The sequence below is a fragment of the Triturus cristatus genome, chromosome 10, assembly GCF_964204655.1.
Source record: "Triturus cristatus chromosome 10, aTriCri1.1, whole genome shotgun sequence".
NCBI lineage: Eukaryota > Metazoa > Chordata > Amphibia > Caudata > Salamandridae > Triturus > Triturus cristatus.
Window position 1 is genome coordinate 120,504,041 of NC_140593.1, and position 20,211 is coordinate 120,524,251.

At 42.8% G+C, this 20,211-nt stretch overlaps 1 protein-coding gene across 1 annotated transcript in view; it reads left to right on the forward strand.

The window, feature by feature from the left end:
• The window catches only part of GPD1L (glycerol-3-phosphate dehydrogenase 1 like), a 119,823-nt gene that overhangs the window by 48,648 nt on the left and 50,964 nt on the right, over nucleotides 1-20,211 (forward strand). The window contains exons 3-4 of the mRNA XM_085630576.1: nucleotides 5,660-5,800; nucleotides 10,711-10,849. Of these exons, the coding sequence (XP_085486702.1) occupies nucleotides 5,660-5,800; nucleotides 10,711-10,849 (280 nt within the window). The remainder of the gene's footprint in view (nucleotides 1-5,659; nucleotides 5,801-10,710; nucleotides 10,850-20,211) is intronic.

Consider the following 20,211-nt stretch of genomic DNA (forward strand, 5'->3'; position numbering starts at 1 on the left):
ACGGTGATGGATTTAACCCAGATCTGTTGACTGGGGGTGAGTGCTTGCAATGTTCAACACTCCGTCCATCATTTCCTTTGGTTTTTGCATTATTTTAAGTTCATCACCCATTTGTTGATTTTGTGAAAACGATAAGGCGGACAGGCACGGGGATGGTAAATAACACACACCGCATCCTACATAGGCGTTTGTGGTTATTGCGAAGACCTCTATTAAATGCTAATAACATCTTGAAGGGAGGAGAAAACAGCAATGGAAAGCAGTCCTCGCCGGGGCGAGGCATGTGTTTGTGAAACCGTACAAAATATCTTTTAAGAAACGAACAAAGCCAATTTAATTTTTATTGTAGAAAACACGCGTATTGGCGAGCCAAGGGTACTTGTCTTAGCTTGAAGAATCTGCGAGGTTTCTTAAAATGTATTTACATTTCAGGCAGAGACAAAATACACAATGATTAAAGAAAGCCGCACGTCGGCTAGGGTAAGAGACATCAGCTTGGGCTAGAGAAAGAGACATCAGCTTGTCATACAGGAACGTTGCCTCTGCTGTGCGTCAAAAACAAGTGCTCTCCTGTTAGATGCTGTTTATTTTTGCATTGCTTTTTCACTTTAAAGTGAAAGCGAGATGCAAAAATAAACACGTGCCATGTGCCGGAATCCCTTGTCCTCCCCGTGCGCCTCTGAGCTCCGTGCATGCTTCACAGCTGTTGTGAAGACTTTTCTTATCTGCTTGTTAGATAAACAAGCAGATAAGAAAAGTCTTCACAACAGCCGCGAATCAGGTGAGGCAGTCCACCAAAAAGCCAAAGGGAGGCAATCGAAAACCCTCCTTTTCAATGGGAAGCCAGCGTTTAACATAAATGCTGACGCTACCCAATGAAAAGGAGGGGCGGGGCTTAGAGTCCCCTTCTTGAAACTGATTTCTTACTATAGCTCTCGCAGGCGAGGAGCGCATGCGCACTCCAACGCCAGGTGAGACCTAAAAATGTATTGCTCCTTTATATGAGAACATGCACAGCCTAGAATCAATGTTGAATGTTTTATCCTCAAACATAGATCAAATACCTGGCTTTCGAAATGTCAGTAAATCCCCGAGGGGACCAGAGGCTACCTATTCAAGGGCTCTAAGTGCCGAGGCATGCCCTTGCTTAAACATAAAATCTAAACCTTTTGAGCAGAATTTAGGAATAAATAACACTTATGAGCCAGCTCTCATTCCTGCCCCCAAGACAGGTTGTGATCCAGTGCCAGCAGAAAGGGGTTTCGGAGATGAAACAAGCAATTGGAGGGGGATATAGGGAAGGTACAGACAATTGTGTACAGAAGAAGGCAACCCTGCTCGCACTAAACAAACCCCCTGAATGTGCCCCATACGTAGTGGTAATGAATGGGGTCCCTGAAGTACCCTTAAACTATAAGGAATCTACCTTGCAGCTTTGTAACAAAGTTTGTCACCTCTGTAAAAACGCTCAATTTAGTGCAATGGAGCACTGGGATATCCTCTTTGCCAGAAGGGTCGGGTGGGTGGGGCCCGAAAAAAACCGCGGAACGGGGGATTGCATTGTGGTCAACTGCAGAGATCCTTTGCTGACGAAGCAACTGATATATAGTTATCATTTCCGGCGGCCGACAGTTGAGGGCATCGGCCTTGAATAATTGGTTGGGTGTTTTCTTTTGCAGACATCTGAGACCTAAAAGTAGTTATAACCAGAACCATCCGTGTAGCACCAAGCACAATCCACCTCTTGCTGTTTTTAACAGGTTTCTTGCAATAGCTAGTCATGAAAGCAACGACTGACTACAAGAAACATTCACCACTCAAATGAAGGTAATAAGGGCAACCTGCCAATGTCACCAATCCTATTAGGAAGTAATAAAAGTTATGCAATCATTGGCAATCAGGCATTCAGCCCTCAGGTTTGTTTGTTGGAATGTTGCAGTAGTTTCATCCAAGGTGACGGCTCCAGTATGGTTAAACCTGATTAATCCAGATGATGTAATATTACTTCAGGAAGCCTGGGCAAGTGAACCGTTTTTTGTGGATGGGTACGAGTGTTTCCACGTTTCCGAATTTGGTGGCAATGGACAGAGAGCCCAAGTTGGATAGCTCGTTTGATCAGTGTAACAAACCGGTTTAAAATTAGTTGTTCCTGTGAAATTCAGGTGCTATGGGTGGTGGCATCTTGAAAAGTAAATTTCTTTTTGATTAACTTTTATAACTCGGTGGTCAATATGAGCTGTCAAATTTCAGTATTATTTAAGGTTGTATCCAGTCTAGAAATCAGGGCCCATCAGAGGTTGCAGGCTTTTAATATAGTATTTGGGGGCGATTTCAATGCGAAGATAGGCCAACCTTGCCTTGACGAGAACACCTTTGGGAGGGAAGTGCATTGTATTTATTCATCTAGGGTTGATGGAAAAAGGACGGCGGTTAAGAGCCCTAGGCCAGATAGATCGCATAGATCTAGGTTCCTTAGTAGGGCAAAGTTTTAGTTATAAACAAACTTTTATAGGGTGGGGGTGAGGGAAAAACTATTGATTTTTATATTTGTCTCAAGGTAATGGGAGAGTGGGTCAAATCAGGCAACGTTCTACATACCATATATAGTGCCTATAGTGTTTGAACTATCACTACCTCCGGGAGAAGTAATGGCTAGCGACCCAGGTTTGATTGGCCTGAACACCACAGATAAGGGGTGCAGAATTAGGTGGCGAAACATACAAATTTTCTGAGTTATTTACGTCCCTAGTCCGCGCCAACCTGGATCTGTTAATGGACTCCCTGCTCATGAGCGATCCCTCTCCCGAGGAGGAGCTGCCAGCTTTTGGGTCCCTTAATCAACCAGCTAACGAGATCATGAAGAGTCTTTATGTCCCAGGGAAGCAGAAGAAAACTGGGTGGTTGGACCACGACTGCAGATCAGCAAATAAGCGGCTTAGAGAGACTCTTAATACTAGGCCTAAAAATAAAGCAGATGTTATCCAGGCTAGAGCAAGCTGAAAGGTTGGCAAAAAGCATAGAAAGCAACACTAAAGGAAGGAACATGGGACAGGTTAATGAATGCCTGCGCTAAGGGAGACTCCAGGGGCTTTTGGAAGACCGTCAAGGGTAAGGATTCGATGCTAGATGTCCATGATGACATAGGGATAAACATCTCACCAGAACAATAGGTAAGTCACTTTTCTGATGTCTATTCAGAGGACCCAATCAGGTATGATGAAAAGGACCAGGATCTAAATGCGTTCACCCCATAGCCATAATATGTGAATTGGAGGAAGTATGGGAAGCTGTCTGGATCAGTCCTGCCAATAAGGCTTCTGGCCCTGATGCGAACCCAATGGACTTGTATAAATCCAATATCTCATTTTGGACCCCGCTATTGACTAATACCCTCAATACAGCCGCAGTCAGAGGCATCCCCAAGGAGTGGAAGTCTGGCACTATTGTACTTGTCCTTATAAAACTGAACCGCCAGAACGCCAGCTGCTATAGGCCTGTTCCTTGTTCAGTTCAATTTTAAAGGTGGCCAGAAGAGTTATTTTTGAGAGAATAGAGGAATGGACCTAAACCAATAATTTTCTACGTCCTGTTCTGTATGGTTTTCGGGAGGGCAAGGGAACAATGGAACAATGCCTTAACCTAGTGCTGCTGATCAGGAAATATGTTGTGGCAAAGAAAAGCACCATCCACTAAGAGTTTATGGACCTAAGCAGCACCTTTGACCGAGTAAATAGGTCAAATATGTAGTGTTTATGGCCGGCTATGGGATTGCCTAAAACCTTGCTGGATTTTTTACGTGCTATGTACTCTGAGGTAGCTGCTACTGTCAGGTTTGCCAGGATGGGGAGTGTACAGATCCCCCATAATCTCCAGAGAGGTGTTGGGCAGGGGTGTGTTTTGGCTTCTCTTTAATTGGATATTAATGGATTTAATACGTTTTTAATTGCCAACGGAAAGGATATGCCCAGGGTTGAGTCTGCCTTTGTCCGTCTCTGCTTTATGCAGATGACAGTTTTGTTATCCCACACAGCTAATGGTCTTTGTGGATTGGTGGATTTGTTTGTAAATTTTATGAATGACATTGACCTGGACACCAACATCTCTAAAACCCATCTAGTGATTTGTGGTAAGATAACTTCCAAAGTCAGGCCTTTAACTATTAAGGGGAGAGTATTGTCAAGGATCAACTCCTTCCTATATATGGGGGTTACTTTTGATCAACATCGAAAATGGAGCCCTTGCATGGCTGCTAGAGGCCAACAGTTTAACCAAGCTTGTGGTGCCCTCTAAGTTTTCTGCGACAATAGGAAATTAACCCATAGTTCCTCTGCTTCAAATTCACAGGATGAAATGCCTACCAGTACTTCCATAGTACTTCCATACGGTGCAGCTATTTGGGGCTATCAAAATTGTACAAAAATACAGAGGGAAGAGAACCAGTTCTGTCAAATGCTTGGGTTGGTCCTACCAGCCCAAATACTTTCATCCATGGCGAACTGGGCTTGGGGTTTGTAGAAGACTTTGTAAAATTAGCCCCATTTTTTTAATGGGTTCCCGTTTGGTGTGGGGACCACATAGCTTTTAATAGTACTGTAATCCCGGATTGTCTTGACTGTGATCTGGGGCATAAGATACAATAGTTGGTCTATATTAAGAACTTGGCAATTAAACTGGAGTGCCCCTAATTGTACTATATTCCCTAGTCTATTGTTAAAGCTGATGGGAAAATAATGAAATAGAAGTTTTTCAGTTTAACTATGGAAATGAGGGAATCTAGGGACCTGGAGGGACCGATTATGAGCGCCTGCAAGATAATATAATCGAATCCAGGGCTTGAGCCATATCTTACCTTGGTTAAAGACCCATGGGAGAGATCTTTGCTTAAACGGTTTTGATTGGGTTCAGTACAGTACAGCCTATGTTTGCCTCCTGGACAATATGAATGTAATTCCATTTTAACCTGTCCATTGTGATGGAATGACCCCACAAACCTTGGACCATTTGGTATCATTCTTCCTGACGTATCACTACCCGCGTAAAAGTTACTTGCTCCCCATTTTAAGGTAATGGGTTTTTTATCAGTATAGGCCTGCTTTTTTACATTTACAGATGTTGGCAGATCCAACTGTGATGGCAGCTGTTCTGTCCTTCAGAAAAAGTGCTTTATATTTGAATGCTGCGAATTATATGTAAACACTCCATTATATACACTAAATCATGATTACTTTTTTTCCTAGTTTTAAAGACTGTTTTATATAATCTTTTTAATGTATATTTATTTATAGCCTTCCTGTTTTATGAGTGATGTATTGACCGTGATTTTAACTTTAACTTTTATGTTTATTAATTAATCGAATAAAGAATTAGATCTATCTATTTCTGATTTCTGTCTCTTGAGAACAGATAAGGCAGTGAAAAAAAGTCACCCCCACTGCTTTGCAGGACTTTTATATTTCATCAGTTGTGTGCATTGGAAAATGTGCGATGCAAAAGTAGGCTTTTGCGCACCGGATACGTACAGGGTTTGTTTCCGTACATTTAAAATGTGCACATTGTTCTTAGCCTGCATACCCCTTGGTATGTGATTCTTTTGTCTCATTTGAGGTCTCCCTAGTTCCAGAGGTAACAATTAAACCATTTGTCTTCTCTAATTGTGCAGGTCGCTGTTCCAAACCTCTCGGATGCGGTGCAAGGAGCCGACCTCCTGGTCTTCGTCATCCCCCACCAGTTCATTCATAAGATCTGTGATGAGATCCGAGGGAAGGTGGCCCCGAAGGCTCTTGGGATCACACTGATCAAGGTACAAGGGAAGGGGTATTATTTTCAGCCAGGGAGGGGGAAGAAAGTGCCTATGGTTTATCCTACAATTAATTGACTAGCTCCGTGCTCTGTAGCTGGCACACCCAATGCTGTCTAGCTGACTCATTGCTTAAATCTTCAGGGGGTTCACTGATGTTTCAGTTTAAAACTCTATGGCCTTTTGGGGGTATTGCTTTCTAAATGTTCACCAAAAATCCCATACTTGCGTGAGGCATCCTTCACTTTGCCAGAATAGGATTTCAAACTGGAATATGCGGAGTTGGTTCATGAGGGCCGGGTCCATGCCAGCCATACATGGTAACCTCGGGCTATGTAAATTATTACAATTTAGATGAATTGTCATGCAGTTTTCTCCCTTATAGCCTGAAAATTTGGCTTGGATCCAGCCTTCATCAACCAACATTGAACAACCTTGTTGTAGGTGTTTACATGAGCACCTTAAATTGTTTCTATTGCCTTTGTCACTTTGTACATAAATATAACGCCGTGATACTCCAAGTACGGCCCGGGGACCGAATGTGGCCCTCCTGACCTTTACATGCGGCCCCCTGGTCAATAGCAGCACTGGGCTGCTGGTTCTAGACTCTGCACAAACGTTGAGAAATATGTTACATAAATTGATATACATTTATTTACAGCTTAACTGAAGCTAAAGGAAGTAATTAAGGTGGTGTTCACCATTTAAATTTAGGAACCTCTTCATTTCTAAAGACCTGTTCCAACTTTAAAAATATGTCAGTCTCTTCAAAATTCAAAAAGTGTATTTCATTGACATGCAGAAGTGGTCTTAGTACGTTAGATTATATCAGTGAATTGACACTTTTTTTTCTTTAAAGTGATAGTTTGCAAAGATGAATTTAGAAACATTCATGCTTCCCCTTCACCCCGGCAACACCGCAAATAGGGAACGAAAAGGCAAGTCGGTTTTGATGTTTACCATCCGAGCGGCCAGGGTTCCTACTATACATGGATGACATTATAGTTTAGCAAATAACATGCTTGAGAAGGTTTCATACAGTGCGCATCCTGAAGTCTTGTATTTGGAGGTCCTCTTATATGTGATGATGAAAAAAAAAGAAGGTAAAGTGAAATAAAACATTTCTCTAGGATCAGACAATTTGGTCAAGTGGAGAAGCCAGGATTGTTCCTAGGTTTTCTTGCTTCATAATGTGTAATAGCATCTATCTGTACATGCTTTGCTTTCTCTATGCCCACCTTACACCCCCCTCCACCCTTCCATCAATGCGGCCCTCGATCACACTACAGGCAAACTTTTTGGGCCCCCCTGGAAAATGTTTGCAAGTGCCCATGATATAACACATGGTGTAAGAGCATTTTGAAGCAGAATCCTGCTTAGATCACTCAGCTTGTATTATAGAGCAGAAGGGCTTGAAGGCGTGTAGATTTTGGTTTTCACCACCCCTTCCAATGGCGAAGAACAGCATAATATCTTTCAGCTACCTACCTTATCACTCTTCTCTCCCACATGGCATACATTTTTGAGACCCCAGGGAGCATAGTTCCCTTTTGTTAAAGTTCAGTCTTTTGAGCTAGTGGAAGCCATCTTTGTGCAGTTGGTACCTTCTATTATGACAGTTCATATTGTGACAGGTGAGGTTTCTACACCATCAGCCTGCCCTTTGCATTGCATCCCTCTTTTGTGGACTGGGCTAAGAGTTTCAACTATGCACTACCAGATTATTTCTTCTGAAAACACAAAGTCCACCTTAAAATGTACAGCAATTTGCGTTCTTAGTCACTTGGTAATGTTTAAATGTGTTCCTTCTTCCTTCCAATGCTCTGCTGGTGACTTTGCGGTGTTCTTTTCGCATCATGCTAGTTACAGAAGGAGAATAACGCTAGGATTAATGTGTTGTCTACTGGATCTTTTTAGTTAAAAGCAGGGACATTTTAAGGATTTTTGGAGCCCTGGGCCAAAGGTATTTTGGGGTCCCCTGTTTGGAACAGCTTTGACCTAATGATCCAGTTTCTGCTCTGTCATGCCCTCTTTGGCCAGCTCACTGACAGTGCACAAGCACACTGATCCACATTCTAAATATGCTTGCATCGAATATTCAGAGTGTTTTCAATATTGCACCACAGCAGCCGCTCACTATTATTACTGCAAATAACCCATGGGACACCCTCCCATTTCTCATATGCGAGGTCCTGTTTTGATAGAAGCTTTTTTTATGGATGTAACTTAAAACATAAATACAACATTTCTCTGCAAAATGTCTGTAATAGACTCTCACACATCACCCACATTAAAAATAAATTAAAGGAAAGCGGTATTTAAAACCCTCTGTTTAAGAATTATACAAGGTCATCCGGGAAACACTCAGTAGAACAGGGCTAGCTCTATCCGGGCGCCCCTAAAAGCCTGGAGCCCTGGGCAAGAGCCCACTTTGCCCATGCCTTAAAACGTCTCTGGTTAAAAGCACTTTCTGCCATGAGAAAGGTCACAGGTGTGCTGTTAGTCCACATCTTGTCCATTTACAAGGAACTGTTTTAGTGGATCATTGTTGTAATTGTTACTTAAAACTGAGTTTTCATGTGTTGTCTTCTCAAACATGGATTTCATTGTTCACTGAGGAATACAAACACCCGAGCTCTGCACTGTCGTCGTTTCTTCTGTATATGCTGAAATGGACATCTACGGTAGAGCCAAGTAATTGGCTCAGAGTCCCCTTTTTAGGTCTTGCCTACAGGCAGTTTTAGCTGTTGTGGTCAAAGGTCTTTTGTCTACAATATAATAAACAATATAGTGGGCTTTAGCTAAGCCCCTTATTCTTAACTTTCTTCTCTACGGTCTCCTGCTCTGTCTTCTTGCCTCTCTGTCCTATCTCCACCCGACCCTGCTTTAATTCATATTTAGTAACTTTTTAAGCATTTTCTTTTTGCACGAACCAGCATCTGAACACTGTCACCAGGCCTCTCACTTTAGGTGATTTACTCCCACCTCTTAGTTTTTTGTTAATTTTTTATTTATTTTTGCGAGGGCCCAGCAATTGTACATTGTTACAATGTCACTAGCTTCTCCCTATTTGCACATCCTACTAAGCATATTTTATTTTTCAATTTCTTTCCAAGATGGCTCCTGCCATCTTGGAACACTAAATTAGGAATAAAGGATATTAATAAAATATATTAATATGGCCTCCAGCCTTGTGTGTGGAAACACTGGGCGTTTTAGGGGACTTGGAGGTTGTGGAAGAGGGCAAACATTGTTACAGCCAATAGCTTTCACAGGTGCGACCTATTGGCTTTATCAGTGTTTGTTTTTATTATGAACAAAGCTTTCCTTGGTAGTGTTTTTTACTAGAGAAAACACTGCTTAGTTTCGGAAAAATACCAGATAATTTCTTCTAGAGGTCTACCTGGTTTCTCTTAGTTTATTAAAAGTATAAACAGTGTATCTGATTAATGTGTCTATTGTAGCAATGTGTATGTAGGAGAACCCCCTGTTTCCTGGGCGCATGCCTCAACTGGCAATGAAGTTATGCATAGGACCAGATGGATGTGTGCAGGACTGTGCTGTAACGTCACTCCTTATAAAACAGGAAGTCACCTTTCTGTGCCAGGAAGTCTTCTCTTAACTTTATTAACCCTTCACCATCCTGCCTGGTGTGCTGTAATATTGCTGGGAGTTTTAATAATACTTCCTCTCTACAGGCAGAGGAAAATCATATTCTCAGTCGGATGTTGTATTTACCACTGTCGTTTTAGGTTTTATGAGGTCTTTATATTAGCATGGTTTTATTGTATTAGATCCTAATGGTATCTTAGAGATTGTATCCCACTGAGTCAGATTTGTATCGTAATGCTTTTATTTTTTTTATATAATGTATTTATTCTGTGGATTCTTTTATGATCTAAATAGGTCGAATAAAGAATTTGAAATTTATTGCTAGCGTAGACCTTTCCTTCGAGGGCTCTGTGGACACGCCTTAAATCAAGCGGCAGCTAACTCCCATTAAAAAGAAAAAGTTTCCACTCTATGGTTATGAGTGTGCACTTGTACCTTTACAAAGTAGGAAACCAAAATGACCTTATGAGCCCTCCCTCTGAAAATGCAAGGCTTCCTTGGTACTCAGAAGGCCTTGAGATCTTCTAAGGGAAAAAGGGTGTTGACACCCTACTGCACACCGTGCCCGGTTCCACTTCTCCCTGTGCGCAGGAAGGGGCAGCAAGCGACTATCCTCACTTTTGCAGTGACGTGACGTACAGGTAGGTAGGTGGCCCTCTGTGCAGATGAAAGCCTGGCTTGCTGAGCAGAACCAGAAATGCCAGATTCTCTGCAAGGGAAGGCAACAACCCTGTGGCATTCAGATGGGTACTTTTAACCTTGCCACCAGAGAGAACTGGATTTCGCTACTTCCATCTGTATCAGCGGCGAGTCATTTTGTGCATTATATTTTTTTAAATCCCCCCTCAAAAAGCAGATTTCTTTTCCACTTTGAAATTGCTTTTCGGTTGTCTGACAGTGTTGCTGTGTTCGGGACACAGTATTTTTAATAAGTAGTTCACTCCAGGCGAGCAGCCAGGGGTTTCTCTCAGAGAATTGTTTTCTCCCTGCGTGTCTTTTTGGCCAGTTTGTTGACTTCACATCAAATTGCCCGCGGCACAGAATGACTGATACCAATACCTTGTTTCTGGTGATTTCTGCTTTTTAGTAGTTTTTTCAGGGACACAGTCTTGAAAGGTATTGCCATATGGATCTTTCCTCTCTGAATGGAAATCTGATGTGCAGTTAAACTGGATTCTCGTGTCTTTTTTTGTTATTTGTTTTGTTTGTTTGTTTTGTCCCCATTAAGAGACTTGCAACAAGAAGTTGTTAATGGCAGTAAATCATTGTTTCTCCTCATTTCTCTTACATGCTTGCTGCAGGGAATAGACGAAGGCCCAGAGGGTCTCAAGCTGATTTCTGACATCATCCGCGAGAAAATGGGAATAGACATCAGTGTCTTGATGGGTGCAAACATCGCCAATGAGGTGGCAGCGGAGAAGTTCTGTGAAACCACCATAGGTAATGTACTGCTTAATTAACTGTAGAAATGCAGGCTGGGAAAGTCTATTAAATTGTCAACAAGCACATCCGTGCCAGAGTGTCCATTTGTGGTGCTGTTTCTCCTGGTGTTTTCAGGGCAATGGCGATTCATACCACAGTCAAACTTGAGTTTGTCCTAATGTGAGCTTTTGACGCTGCACCAAACTTGAGGACATCCGTATTCACCAGGCAGTCATCTTTGTCAAGGAGGTTGCCGGCCCAGTCTCAAGACATTAACCCCTAGACAACATCTACTGGAGAAACTCATGCGCCAGCGAGCGTGCATCTGCTGGGGACCCCTGGAAGAAAACCTGTGCCGCTACTGAAGTCCTCTCAAGTGGCTATGCTGTGTTTTGTTTGTTTTTTTCATTTGATCATTTTCAAAATACATGTTCCATGGAAATGGAAGGTTGACATGTTGCTGCTGTTTGCGTTTGCGTTTTGCATCAGAGTGCACTGCACCAGGCAGAAATGCAGTGCTTGAGACGTTGTAAATGTATTTCTTTTATTGCACCAATGAATGTTGGGAACGTTGTTGGACTGAATAGTTTGCATAATTTGGCTTGTGCTGCCTAGTTTTGCAATTTTTACTTTCCATTTACGATCAAAGATCCTAGAAACCGTGCACAGATTTTTTATTTTTGTAAATGTGTGCCTGGTATCCAATAAAGTATAAGCCATATGCTGATAATTAGATGATATTGGTTACTAAATATATTTGACTTCTTCATTAATGTGTATATGTGGCCTTTTAGTCGTATTTTACTCTTGGACTCCATCTTATTGCCCCACTTTTGCAGACTTTTATTTGTCAATGCACCCAAAATTCTATTGTGTTTTTTTTTAAAGTCCTAATCACGTCCAACCTTCTCATTTGCCTTCAGCACCTACATGGTCTTGCTCCCAGCAAACCCCCAAAATAACTCTGCCACACTGACTGCTGCTTCACCAGGAGTACAGAAAGTGTTGGATTTGTGCAGTGCTACACTTGTGAGGCTTTCACCAGCAGTATGACAGCAGTAGTGTTACAAGCAGCAGGCATAAATACATTACCAATTTGTACAGTAAAAGAAATTAATGAAAGTAAAAAGTAACGCCCATTGTGACCTTACCTAGTGGCCACCCCTATATTTTGAAAAGAGTAATGATTTTCTTTGGTCTCTCATTCGCTCTTTTGGTCCACGCCGGGATACACTTTTCATTTTTTCACAAGATGTGTTTTGGAGAAAAAAAAACTTTGAATTTGTTCCAATAAGTGTAGATGCTCATGGTCACAGACTCCATTGTTAGATTGTTTTTTCTTTGCCATCGGGTTCGGACATGATCCACTGTGCTACCAGTCTCAACAGTTTGTCAGTTCCTGTCATGGTCTTGAGTACGCATGTGGAAAATATGTAATATTTTATTTGGCATAAGCAGCAGCCATTGTGGTTTAGGTGTTAATTTCCTTTCCTTCGTAATTCTCCCGTCCTCTGCTGCTTGTCTTTTCCTGCCTGTGCGATCTATTTTAGTTGACTTCCTGACTCAGCTAAAAGTATGTATATGCTGAGAGTTTGTAGCTGCCAGTACATCTGTTGACTGTCAATCATTTGTTGCTGCCATAAGCATTTCTGCTCCCCCTCCCACTTTGCTGACCATGTAGTTTTTATCTGCCCTTGTTTAACTATTTCCAAAACGTTCTCTTCCTATTTCTGTTCATGTGCTTACACTGCAGAAAAACTGTATAAAAGCTGTGTTCTGTGACTTCAGTGTACTACCTCCTCCAGCACATGAGAGTGCTGTGTGGACTTGGTCCGACTCATGAGTGATTAATAAACTTATTTATTCCTACTTCAGTGCTGATCTCTACTTTGTTGGTTTTTGAACCCGTAGACAAAAGGGTGACCCTGCACCAGTGTACCCTAAAAAGGTATATTTCCACACGCAGACTTCCACCCCATCACAAGTACAATCTTTAACACATAACTGTCTATTTGTAAATCAGTACCAACCATCAGTTTGTTCGATGGCGAGCCTCCAGGCCTTGAAGCCATTTGGGCCACCGCATACTCTGGCCTCCCTTCGGAGGATGCCAAACTCCTTGACGTGATGGAGCGGACACCTTTTAGGAGATGCCCCCAGTGTCATTCTGAATATGCCTGACAGATCTTCATGTAGTGTGACCCCCCCCCATCACACAACACCTGTCGGGGAAGTCTTCAGGGATTTCTCACTCCTGGGAAGAGATCACCACGGACCAGTGGGTTCCTTCTATTATATAGTATGGTTACTGTCTAGAGCTCATAGCGACCCCCTCCCCCCTTCTAAACATCCTCCCGTACCCTCCACCCCAAACATCTCGTATGCCTACAAGAGGAAGTTCAGGCTCTTCTCTCCAAAGGGCCATAGAGCCCATACACTCGCAACACTGGAGCAAGGGCGTCCGTTCCCTATACTTACTAATCCCCTTGAAGGATGGCTCCCTCAGGCCAATCCTCCACCTCCATCCTTTCAACAGGTACATTATGTCAGAGCGGTTATTATACAGGATGTCATCCCTCTACTGCAGCAAGTTGACTTCATGTCCTCCCTCGACCTGAAGGACGCCTACTTTGGCATCCCGAGCCACACTACTAATCACAGCTACCTCCGATTAGTGATAAGTGGTCATAACTATCAGTTCAAAGTTCTAGCCTTCAGAAGGCTCCAAGGGTTTTCACAAAATGTCTAGCAGTGGTAGCTGCTCATCTAAGGAGGGCAGGAATCCATTTCCCATACCTCAATAACTGGCTGATAAAGATTGCAAGCAGACAAGAATGCCTGGTCCACACAGTCTCCCTCCTTCAGACTCTAGGGTTCACAATAAATGCCACAAAATCTCACTTGGAGCTACTTCAAATCCAACCCTTCCTAGGGTCAGTCCTCAACTCAATAGAGGCAAAAGCCTTACCCTGTTCTAAAAGGGTACAAGCTTTTGAACAGTTGCTCTCTGTTTTTTTAGCAACTCAGTCGCATCCCAGCTTGCACTCTTACAAGTTCTGTGGCCACCTCATCTAAGGGGTCTTCACATCAATCACTTGGAGCTGTTCGCCATTAGCTAGCTTTGAAAGCATTTCTGCTGCAGATGCAAAGCAAAACAGTATTGGTACATACTGACAACATGACTGCCATGTTCCATCTTCAGAAGCACAGAGGCACTCACTCCCCACCTCTATCAACCATACCTCAACAGATCTGGGGTTGGGCCATCCATCACCAAGTTCATCTCCTAGCAGAATATCTGCCAGTTGTGGACGACGACTCTGTAGACCTACTCAGCAAGACGCATCAACTAGCCCACGAGTGGGAACTCCACCTGCAAGTCCTGCTCCCTTACTTTAGCAGTTGGGGCACACCAGAAATAGATCTGTTTGCCACATCAAGAAACGCAAAATGCCAAAACTTCATTGCCAGTTTTCTACACGCCCAATCCCTGGGCAGTGCTTTGTGGATCAAATTGTCGGGGGTCTTTGCCTACACTTTTCCACCTTTCCCATTAATTCTGTTTGTGGTCCGGAAGCCCAAGAAAACTTCCCTCGCCTTCATCCTGGTGGTGCCAACATGGGCCAGAAAACCATGGTTCTCTGACCTACTGGAAATGCCAGTTGTCCCACATGAGAAGCTCCCCAACAGACCGGACCTTCTCACCCAAGACAGTGGCAGTGTCGGACACCTTGACCCCAGGCAGCTTAACTTAGCAATTGAGCTCCCGAGGTCATAGAATTTGGGTAGATTGGTTTGCCGCAAGAGTGAATGGCTATACCTAAAGAAGCATGCAGGCCTACGACATGCACCTGCTATGCTGCTAGGTGGAAGTGTTTTGTGTATTACTGTACCCAAAACCACATCAATACACTCATCCTTAATGTGCATTACATCATTGCTTACCTCCTTTATTTACAAAAGTCAGGCTTAGTCTATACCTCCAGCAGGTTATATCTAGCTACTGTAAAAGCATACGTGCAAAACAGAAAACATTCTTCTCTCCAACATCCCAGTTATCAAGGCCTTTTATAAAAGGTCTTAAGCAGGTTATTCCATGCTGGATACTCCCCGCCACCTCTTGGGACCTGAACTTTGTCCTTTACCAGGCTGATTGTTCAACCCTTCAAGCCCATGCACGCATATACCCGCTTCAATTTCTATCATGGAAAGTTGCCTTCCTAATCGCAATTACCGCTCTAAGGCACATCAGTAAATTACAAGCTCTCACACTTCAAGAACCTTACCAAAGGTGGTCTCTGCCTTCCACTTTAATGAATCTGTTGAGCTCCCGGTCTTCCTCTCATGACATAGCTGAAACATCCCTTCGCTACTTTAGATGTTAAACTTGTGCTTATGTATTACATTGATAGAACCAAATGTTTTTGTGAGACCCAACAGTTTGTAGCCTTCTCTAAACCTCATAAAGGACATGCAGTTTCGAAGGCGATAATAGCTAGGTGGATCATCAAGTGCATCCAGACCTTTTATATTAAAGATAAAAGAATCCTACCCTCCCGCCCGACCAAATTATGCCCACAAGCAGGGTGCTACCTAAGAAGAAACATTCGTATAGCAGACATTTGTTAAGCTGCCAATTGGTCCGCCTTGCACACTTTTACAAAACATTATTGTATGGATGTGTTATCAAAGGAACAAGCCAGAGTTGGTCAAGGTGCTCTTAGAACTTTGTTTCATCCCTCTGCCTCATCCACTGGCAAACCACAGCTTATGGAAGAACTGTTTTCAGTCTATGCTCAGTACGTGTATCCACAGCCGCACATGCTACAAATGGAATGTTACTTGCCGTGTAAGCATCTGTTCACTGCACGTAGCACTGTAAATTCACATGTGCCCACTCCCCTACCTGAGAGCCAGTGGCTGATACAGATGTGTTTGCCCTGTGATATATTCATTTGACTAAATAGTCACTGTTCTGTTCTGTACACACTACTCCTTACTTATGCTCGCCTTTTGGGCGAAAAACAATTTAACAATGGAGTCAGTGACCGTGTGCATCTACACTGAGAAGAGGAGTTACTGAGACCTCGCGACTCGAAATACTTTTTTTAATAAAACAACTTGCAGCATGGCAGGAGTATGCACAGCACGTGAATCTACAGCACTACGTGAGCAAGAAACAGATGCTTGCAGGATAAGTTATCTATTCCTTCTCATGGTGTTTTCAAGCATCTTCTTTTTACTTCTTCAGTACCAGACATACTTGAGCATTTTCATTCAGTAGATAGTCCTTCAGTGCACCCCTCCATTAGGGTTTGTGCCGGCTGTATTGGTCTATGTTAAAACTAAAGGTATTCGGTTATTACACATGGCGGTAATGGATGATTTATTTGGAAGAAACAGTATGTATATGCTGTAATACACACCCTCGCCAGCTTTAAATCTTGAATACAGCGCAGAAGCAAACAATGCGATGGGTGGAATGTCTGGATTAATTTCCGCCTCTATTAAATTTTCCGGGTCGTATTCAAATAATAGTGTTTTTGTTCACCGTGCCACTAAAGACGGAACAACGAGCAGCCTTGGTCCCGCCCCAAAAGGGACAGTCACACCTGAACTGCTAAGCCACGCCCACACAACGAAGGAGAACATCTATCCCAGGTGTGCTTATGCATTCTTCACAAGTTGGGGGGTTTGTCAAGGAATCCTTCAGCCCGGTGCCTAAAATTTCCCACTCCTCGCATCCAGCCTTTCAGTGGTGTATCGTTACAATAATACATGCTTAAATTGGGGAGCACATCCCAAACCGTGAAATTCACCATGGTTTTCATTGCTTTCTTTTTATTTCATTTCCATAGTTTTAATTTGTTTCCATATTATTAGATAGATTTTCTTCGTATTTCCAAACTTGATATTTTATAGTCAATACGAGTTTCCAAAATACTTTTGAGGCTCCTTCTGTTCATACAAATTCATCATAATTCACTTATGCTCAGTGTGACTAACATGGAGAGGATTCCCAATGATTGGCTCCAATAATTATGTATCCTTCATCTTATCAGCAGAGGCGTAGCTAGAGCTTGTGGCGCCCGGGGCTATCCCTCAGATTGCCGTCCCTGGGGGGGAAGGGGTTGCTGGGGAAAAAGGACGGCACACACCTGAAAGAGGACCGAGAGACACATAGTATCACCGCTAATAGTTACCTCGATCATGCAAGTTACATGCACATACATGACACGGTCCAAGGCTACACAGTTGAATGCACCGGTGACTGGCAGTACAAAAGAGAACACACAGACTGCATGATCTATCTGGGGACTCAGAAAAACCGCATGTGACATCCATCAGAGAGCTGCGTGAACTATTACCTGGTAATCTCCTCAGCACAATGCAAACATGCACATACATGACACTGTTCAGGGATCCATCATCTACAGCTGACATTAAATGACCATTCATCATGGTCCCCCCATTAAAGCAGTGCACTTTGTGATCTGCATGGTACATGTTCTTTGCAGCAGGCACATTAACCCTCTGTGCTACCTTTCCAGGAGTCAACCCTTCCACTAGACCAAACTCTGATCTCTCTCTAGGAAGAACATTAATCACTGAAGTTATCATGAAATTTTTATTGTTTCTGAAAATTGCTGGAGGCCAGGAAGGAGGCAGCAAGTTTTTTTTAAACCATAATATACTTGCAAACACTACGCACCCACCCGAAATAGGTACCCAGTGCGGTCACACCGTTCGCAGCGCCCTAACCTGCTCAAGGTTCATATGACCTCAGTGACAGAGTCACAGTGACTGGGATCACTGTTGCTCTAGGGTGTGCTGCTTCGTAGGCCTGCCCGCAAGACTGGAGATGAACTTCAGTATGGATTGTGGTGGACAGGCCTTCAAGGTTAACTCACAATTGACACCACTAGGGTACACCTGCTTGTGCTAAGACATCAAGCCTTCTAAGGTCTAGTGGGGCCTTGTAAGGTCTAACATGGGAATATGCTCCCTCAGTAGAGTGGTCTGATGGACTGGTCATGAAGGCTGAACCCAGTTCCAAATTCGACAGCTCTGGCCATAGTGCCACATCCTCTTCCCCCACTGAACACCATACTGCCCCACTGAGAGAAACTCGCACTGCCTTAAGCTACAACCTAATTGCGCCCGCTATAAACACTTGGATGTGGCTCAATTCAAATTATGCACTTGATAAGAGTAATATGCTGCCTAAAAAAAAAGTAAAAGCAACCACTCATAGGGAATGCAAGATTAAGTAAAGCATGTGAAATGTAATCAAAAACAACATGGTTACCATAACGATCTCGCACTCACTATTCAGAAATCAGCGAGTGGTTTTACCTGAAAAGTTAAGGACATGACTACAGGGCCCTGAAGGGAACCGTTTCAATGTCCATTGCTTATATCCTTACAAAACGTAAGCAGTATGGTTTAAAAAGACCACATCCATAAACAGAGCCATTGTACACATTTTGTTTTCCAATCCACCCATCAACCAGGTATTGCAGTACCTCCAGGAATGGTACACTTTCCCACCTGGGGACAACAATGCTGTTCAAAGAAAGACGAGAAAACAAAAGTAGTGCTTCACTGCAAAGTCTGTAAAGTGAGGCTGATGTTTGAATGTGAATAAAACCAATCTGGCCACTTTGCAACCACTCTGTCTTGCTTTATTTAGTTATGTATTTATTTTTCTCTAATTTAAACCTTCTATTTCGCTCCATCCCGCTGCACTTTGGAATAGAAAAATTTCAGAAAAATGGAATTTCCCGCAAGTGTGTTTTTCTTTTTTGGATCCATTTCACAGGGAAGCAACAAAACGAAAGAAGGAAAGAGGTTGTGAACCGTTTCTTCAAGTTACGGTTTTCAGTAAGTGAGGAGCAAGACAGAAAGAGAGGGAATAATAGGAAGAGAGGGGGGGACAGCTGCCAGCACAAAAAAGAAGAGGACATTGCCCGAGTCCTATTCCTTCTCTGCCCGTCCACGAAAGCAAGCCGAGCCTTATCTGAATGCCTTTATCCGCCCCCAAAATAGTGCCGCCTGGGGCGGACCTCCCCCCAGCTACGCCACTGCTTATCAGAATATACTGCTCCCCTTTTTGTTAACCCATCCTTCATTTAGTTCCCTAGATCCACTTTCAGTATATTTGTTCTAGGTTGAAAATTTAACGCTGTGATATAAAATTCAAATCGTACATAAACCAATGACCTGGTTTCTGATTTAATATTAAGTATCTGCCCTTTAACCTTACTTGTGTATCTATACACACAATTCACAGTTATAGTTTCTGTAATTTAACTTGCTATAGTAGATTAGTTTGCCACATGTGCTTGCTCTTGGTATCTTAATTCATGTTTCTAAAATGTACTCGTGGATTTCACCCCCTCTTATTCTTATTCTCATCTATTTCTGTCTGCCTTCCTGGTCTTTTTGCTTCATTTCCCACATTTGATTGGATCAACTTCCTTGCCTGCCTTGTGCACCCTCAGTTTAAATCTTTTACTTTGCCAGTCTCTGAACCTTTAATCCCTCAACTTCCTGTTGTATGCACCTACCCTCCCCCCCCCCCCCCGTCTACCTTTTCTTCTTCATGAGATGTTTCATGAGAGCTTTGTCCTGAAATTTTTTTAATGGGACTCCCATCTTTTTCACATTGTAGGGTGCACTCTATAATCATGATACTGTAAAATAAATTAAATTTAAATTGAAAACTTAATCCAAGAGGAGTGTTACCAGACGTGGTTTAAATTTACACCTTACAGATCTTGCACTGTCAGTGAAAAGCACATTTAGATTGTGGGTGTCTAGTCTGGAGCATTGTGGGCTTTGGGGTCCAGATCATCCCACTGATTGCACCCCTCGTCGACACCCAATAACTTCTTTTAGACAAACAAGGTGCTTTTACAAGCCCACGCACTGTAAGGAAGAAGGAAGCACAGCGTGTGAATGTAGACTGAGGACTGCTCAACCGTATGTAACTTACCGGCTGAGCAGCAAAGAAGTGGAGGAGGGACAGGTAGTGGCATATAGACGGGGACTACATGTTTATGGAGTTTTTAAAGTCTTTAAAGCTCACAGACCTCTCTGTGTTCATTCATTTCTAAGTCTCACCATGTAAAAACCTTTGAGCATTATTTAACTCTGTGACTCTGAGACAAAAATGACCTCCCCTTTTCTGCTCTTTAGTTGCAGGATTTCCCTTCTTATTCCTGATAACTTAGTTAATGTATTGACTCTGTTGAATGATACTTCTCCAATTCTCAGTGATTGCATCAGTGTAAGAACCTGTTTGGTTAAATTCCACATTCGCTCCGAGTAGTGTAAATGTGAACAATTGTAGGAGATTGAATTCATGCATGTAATGC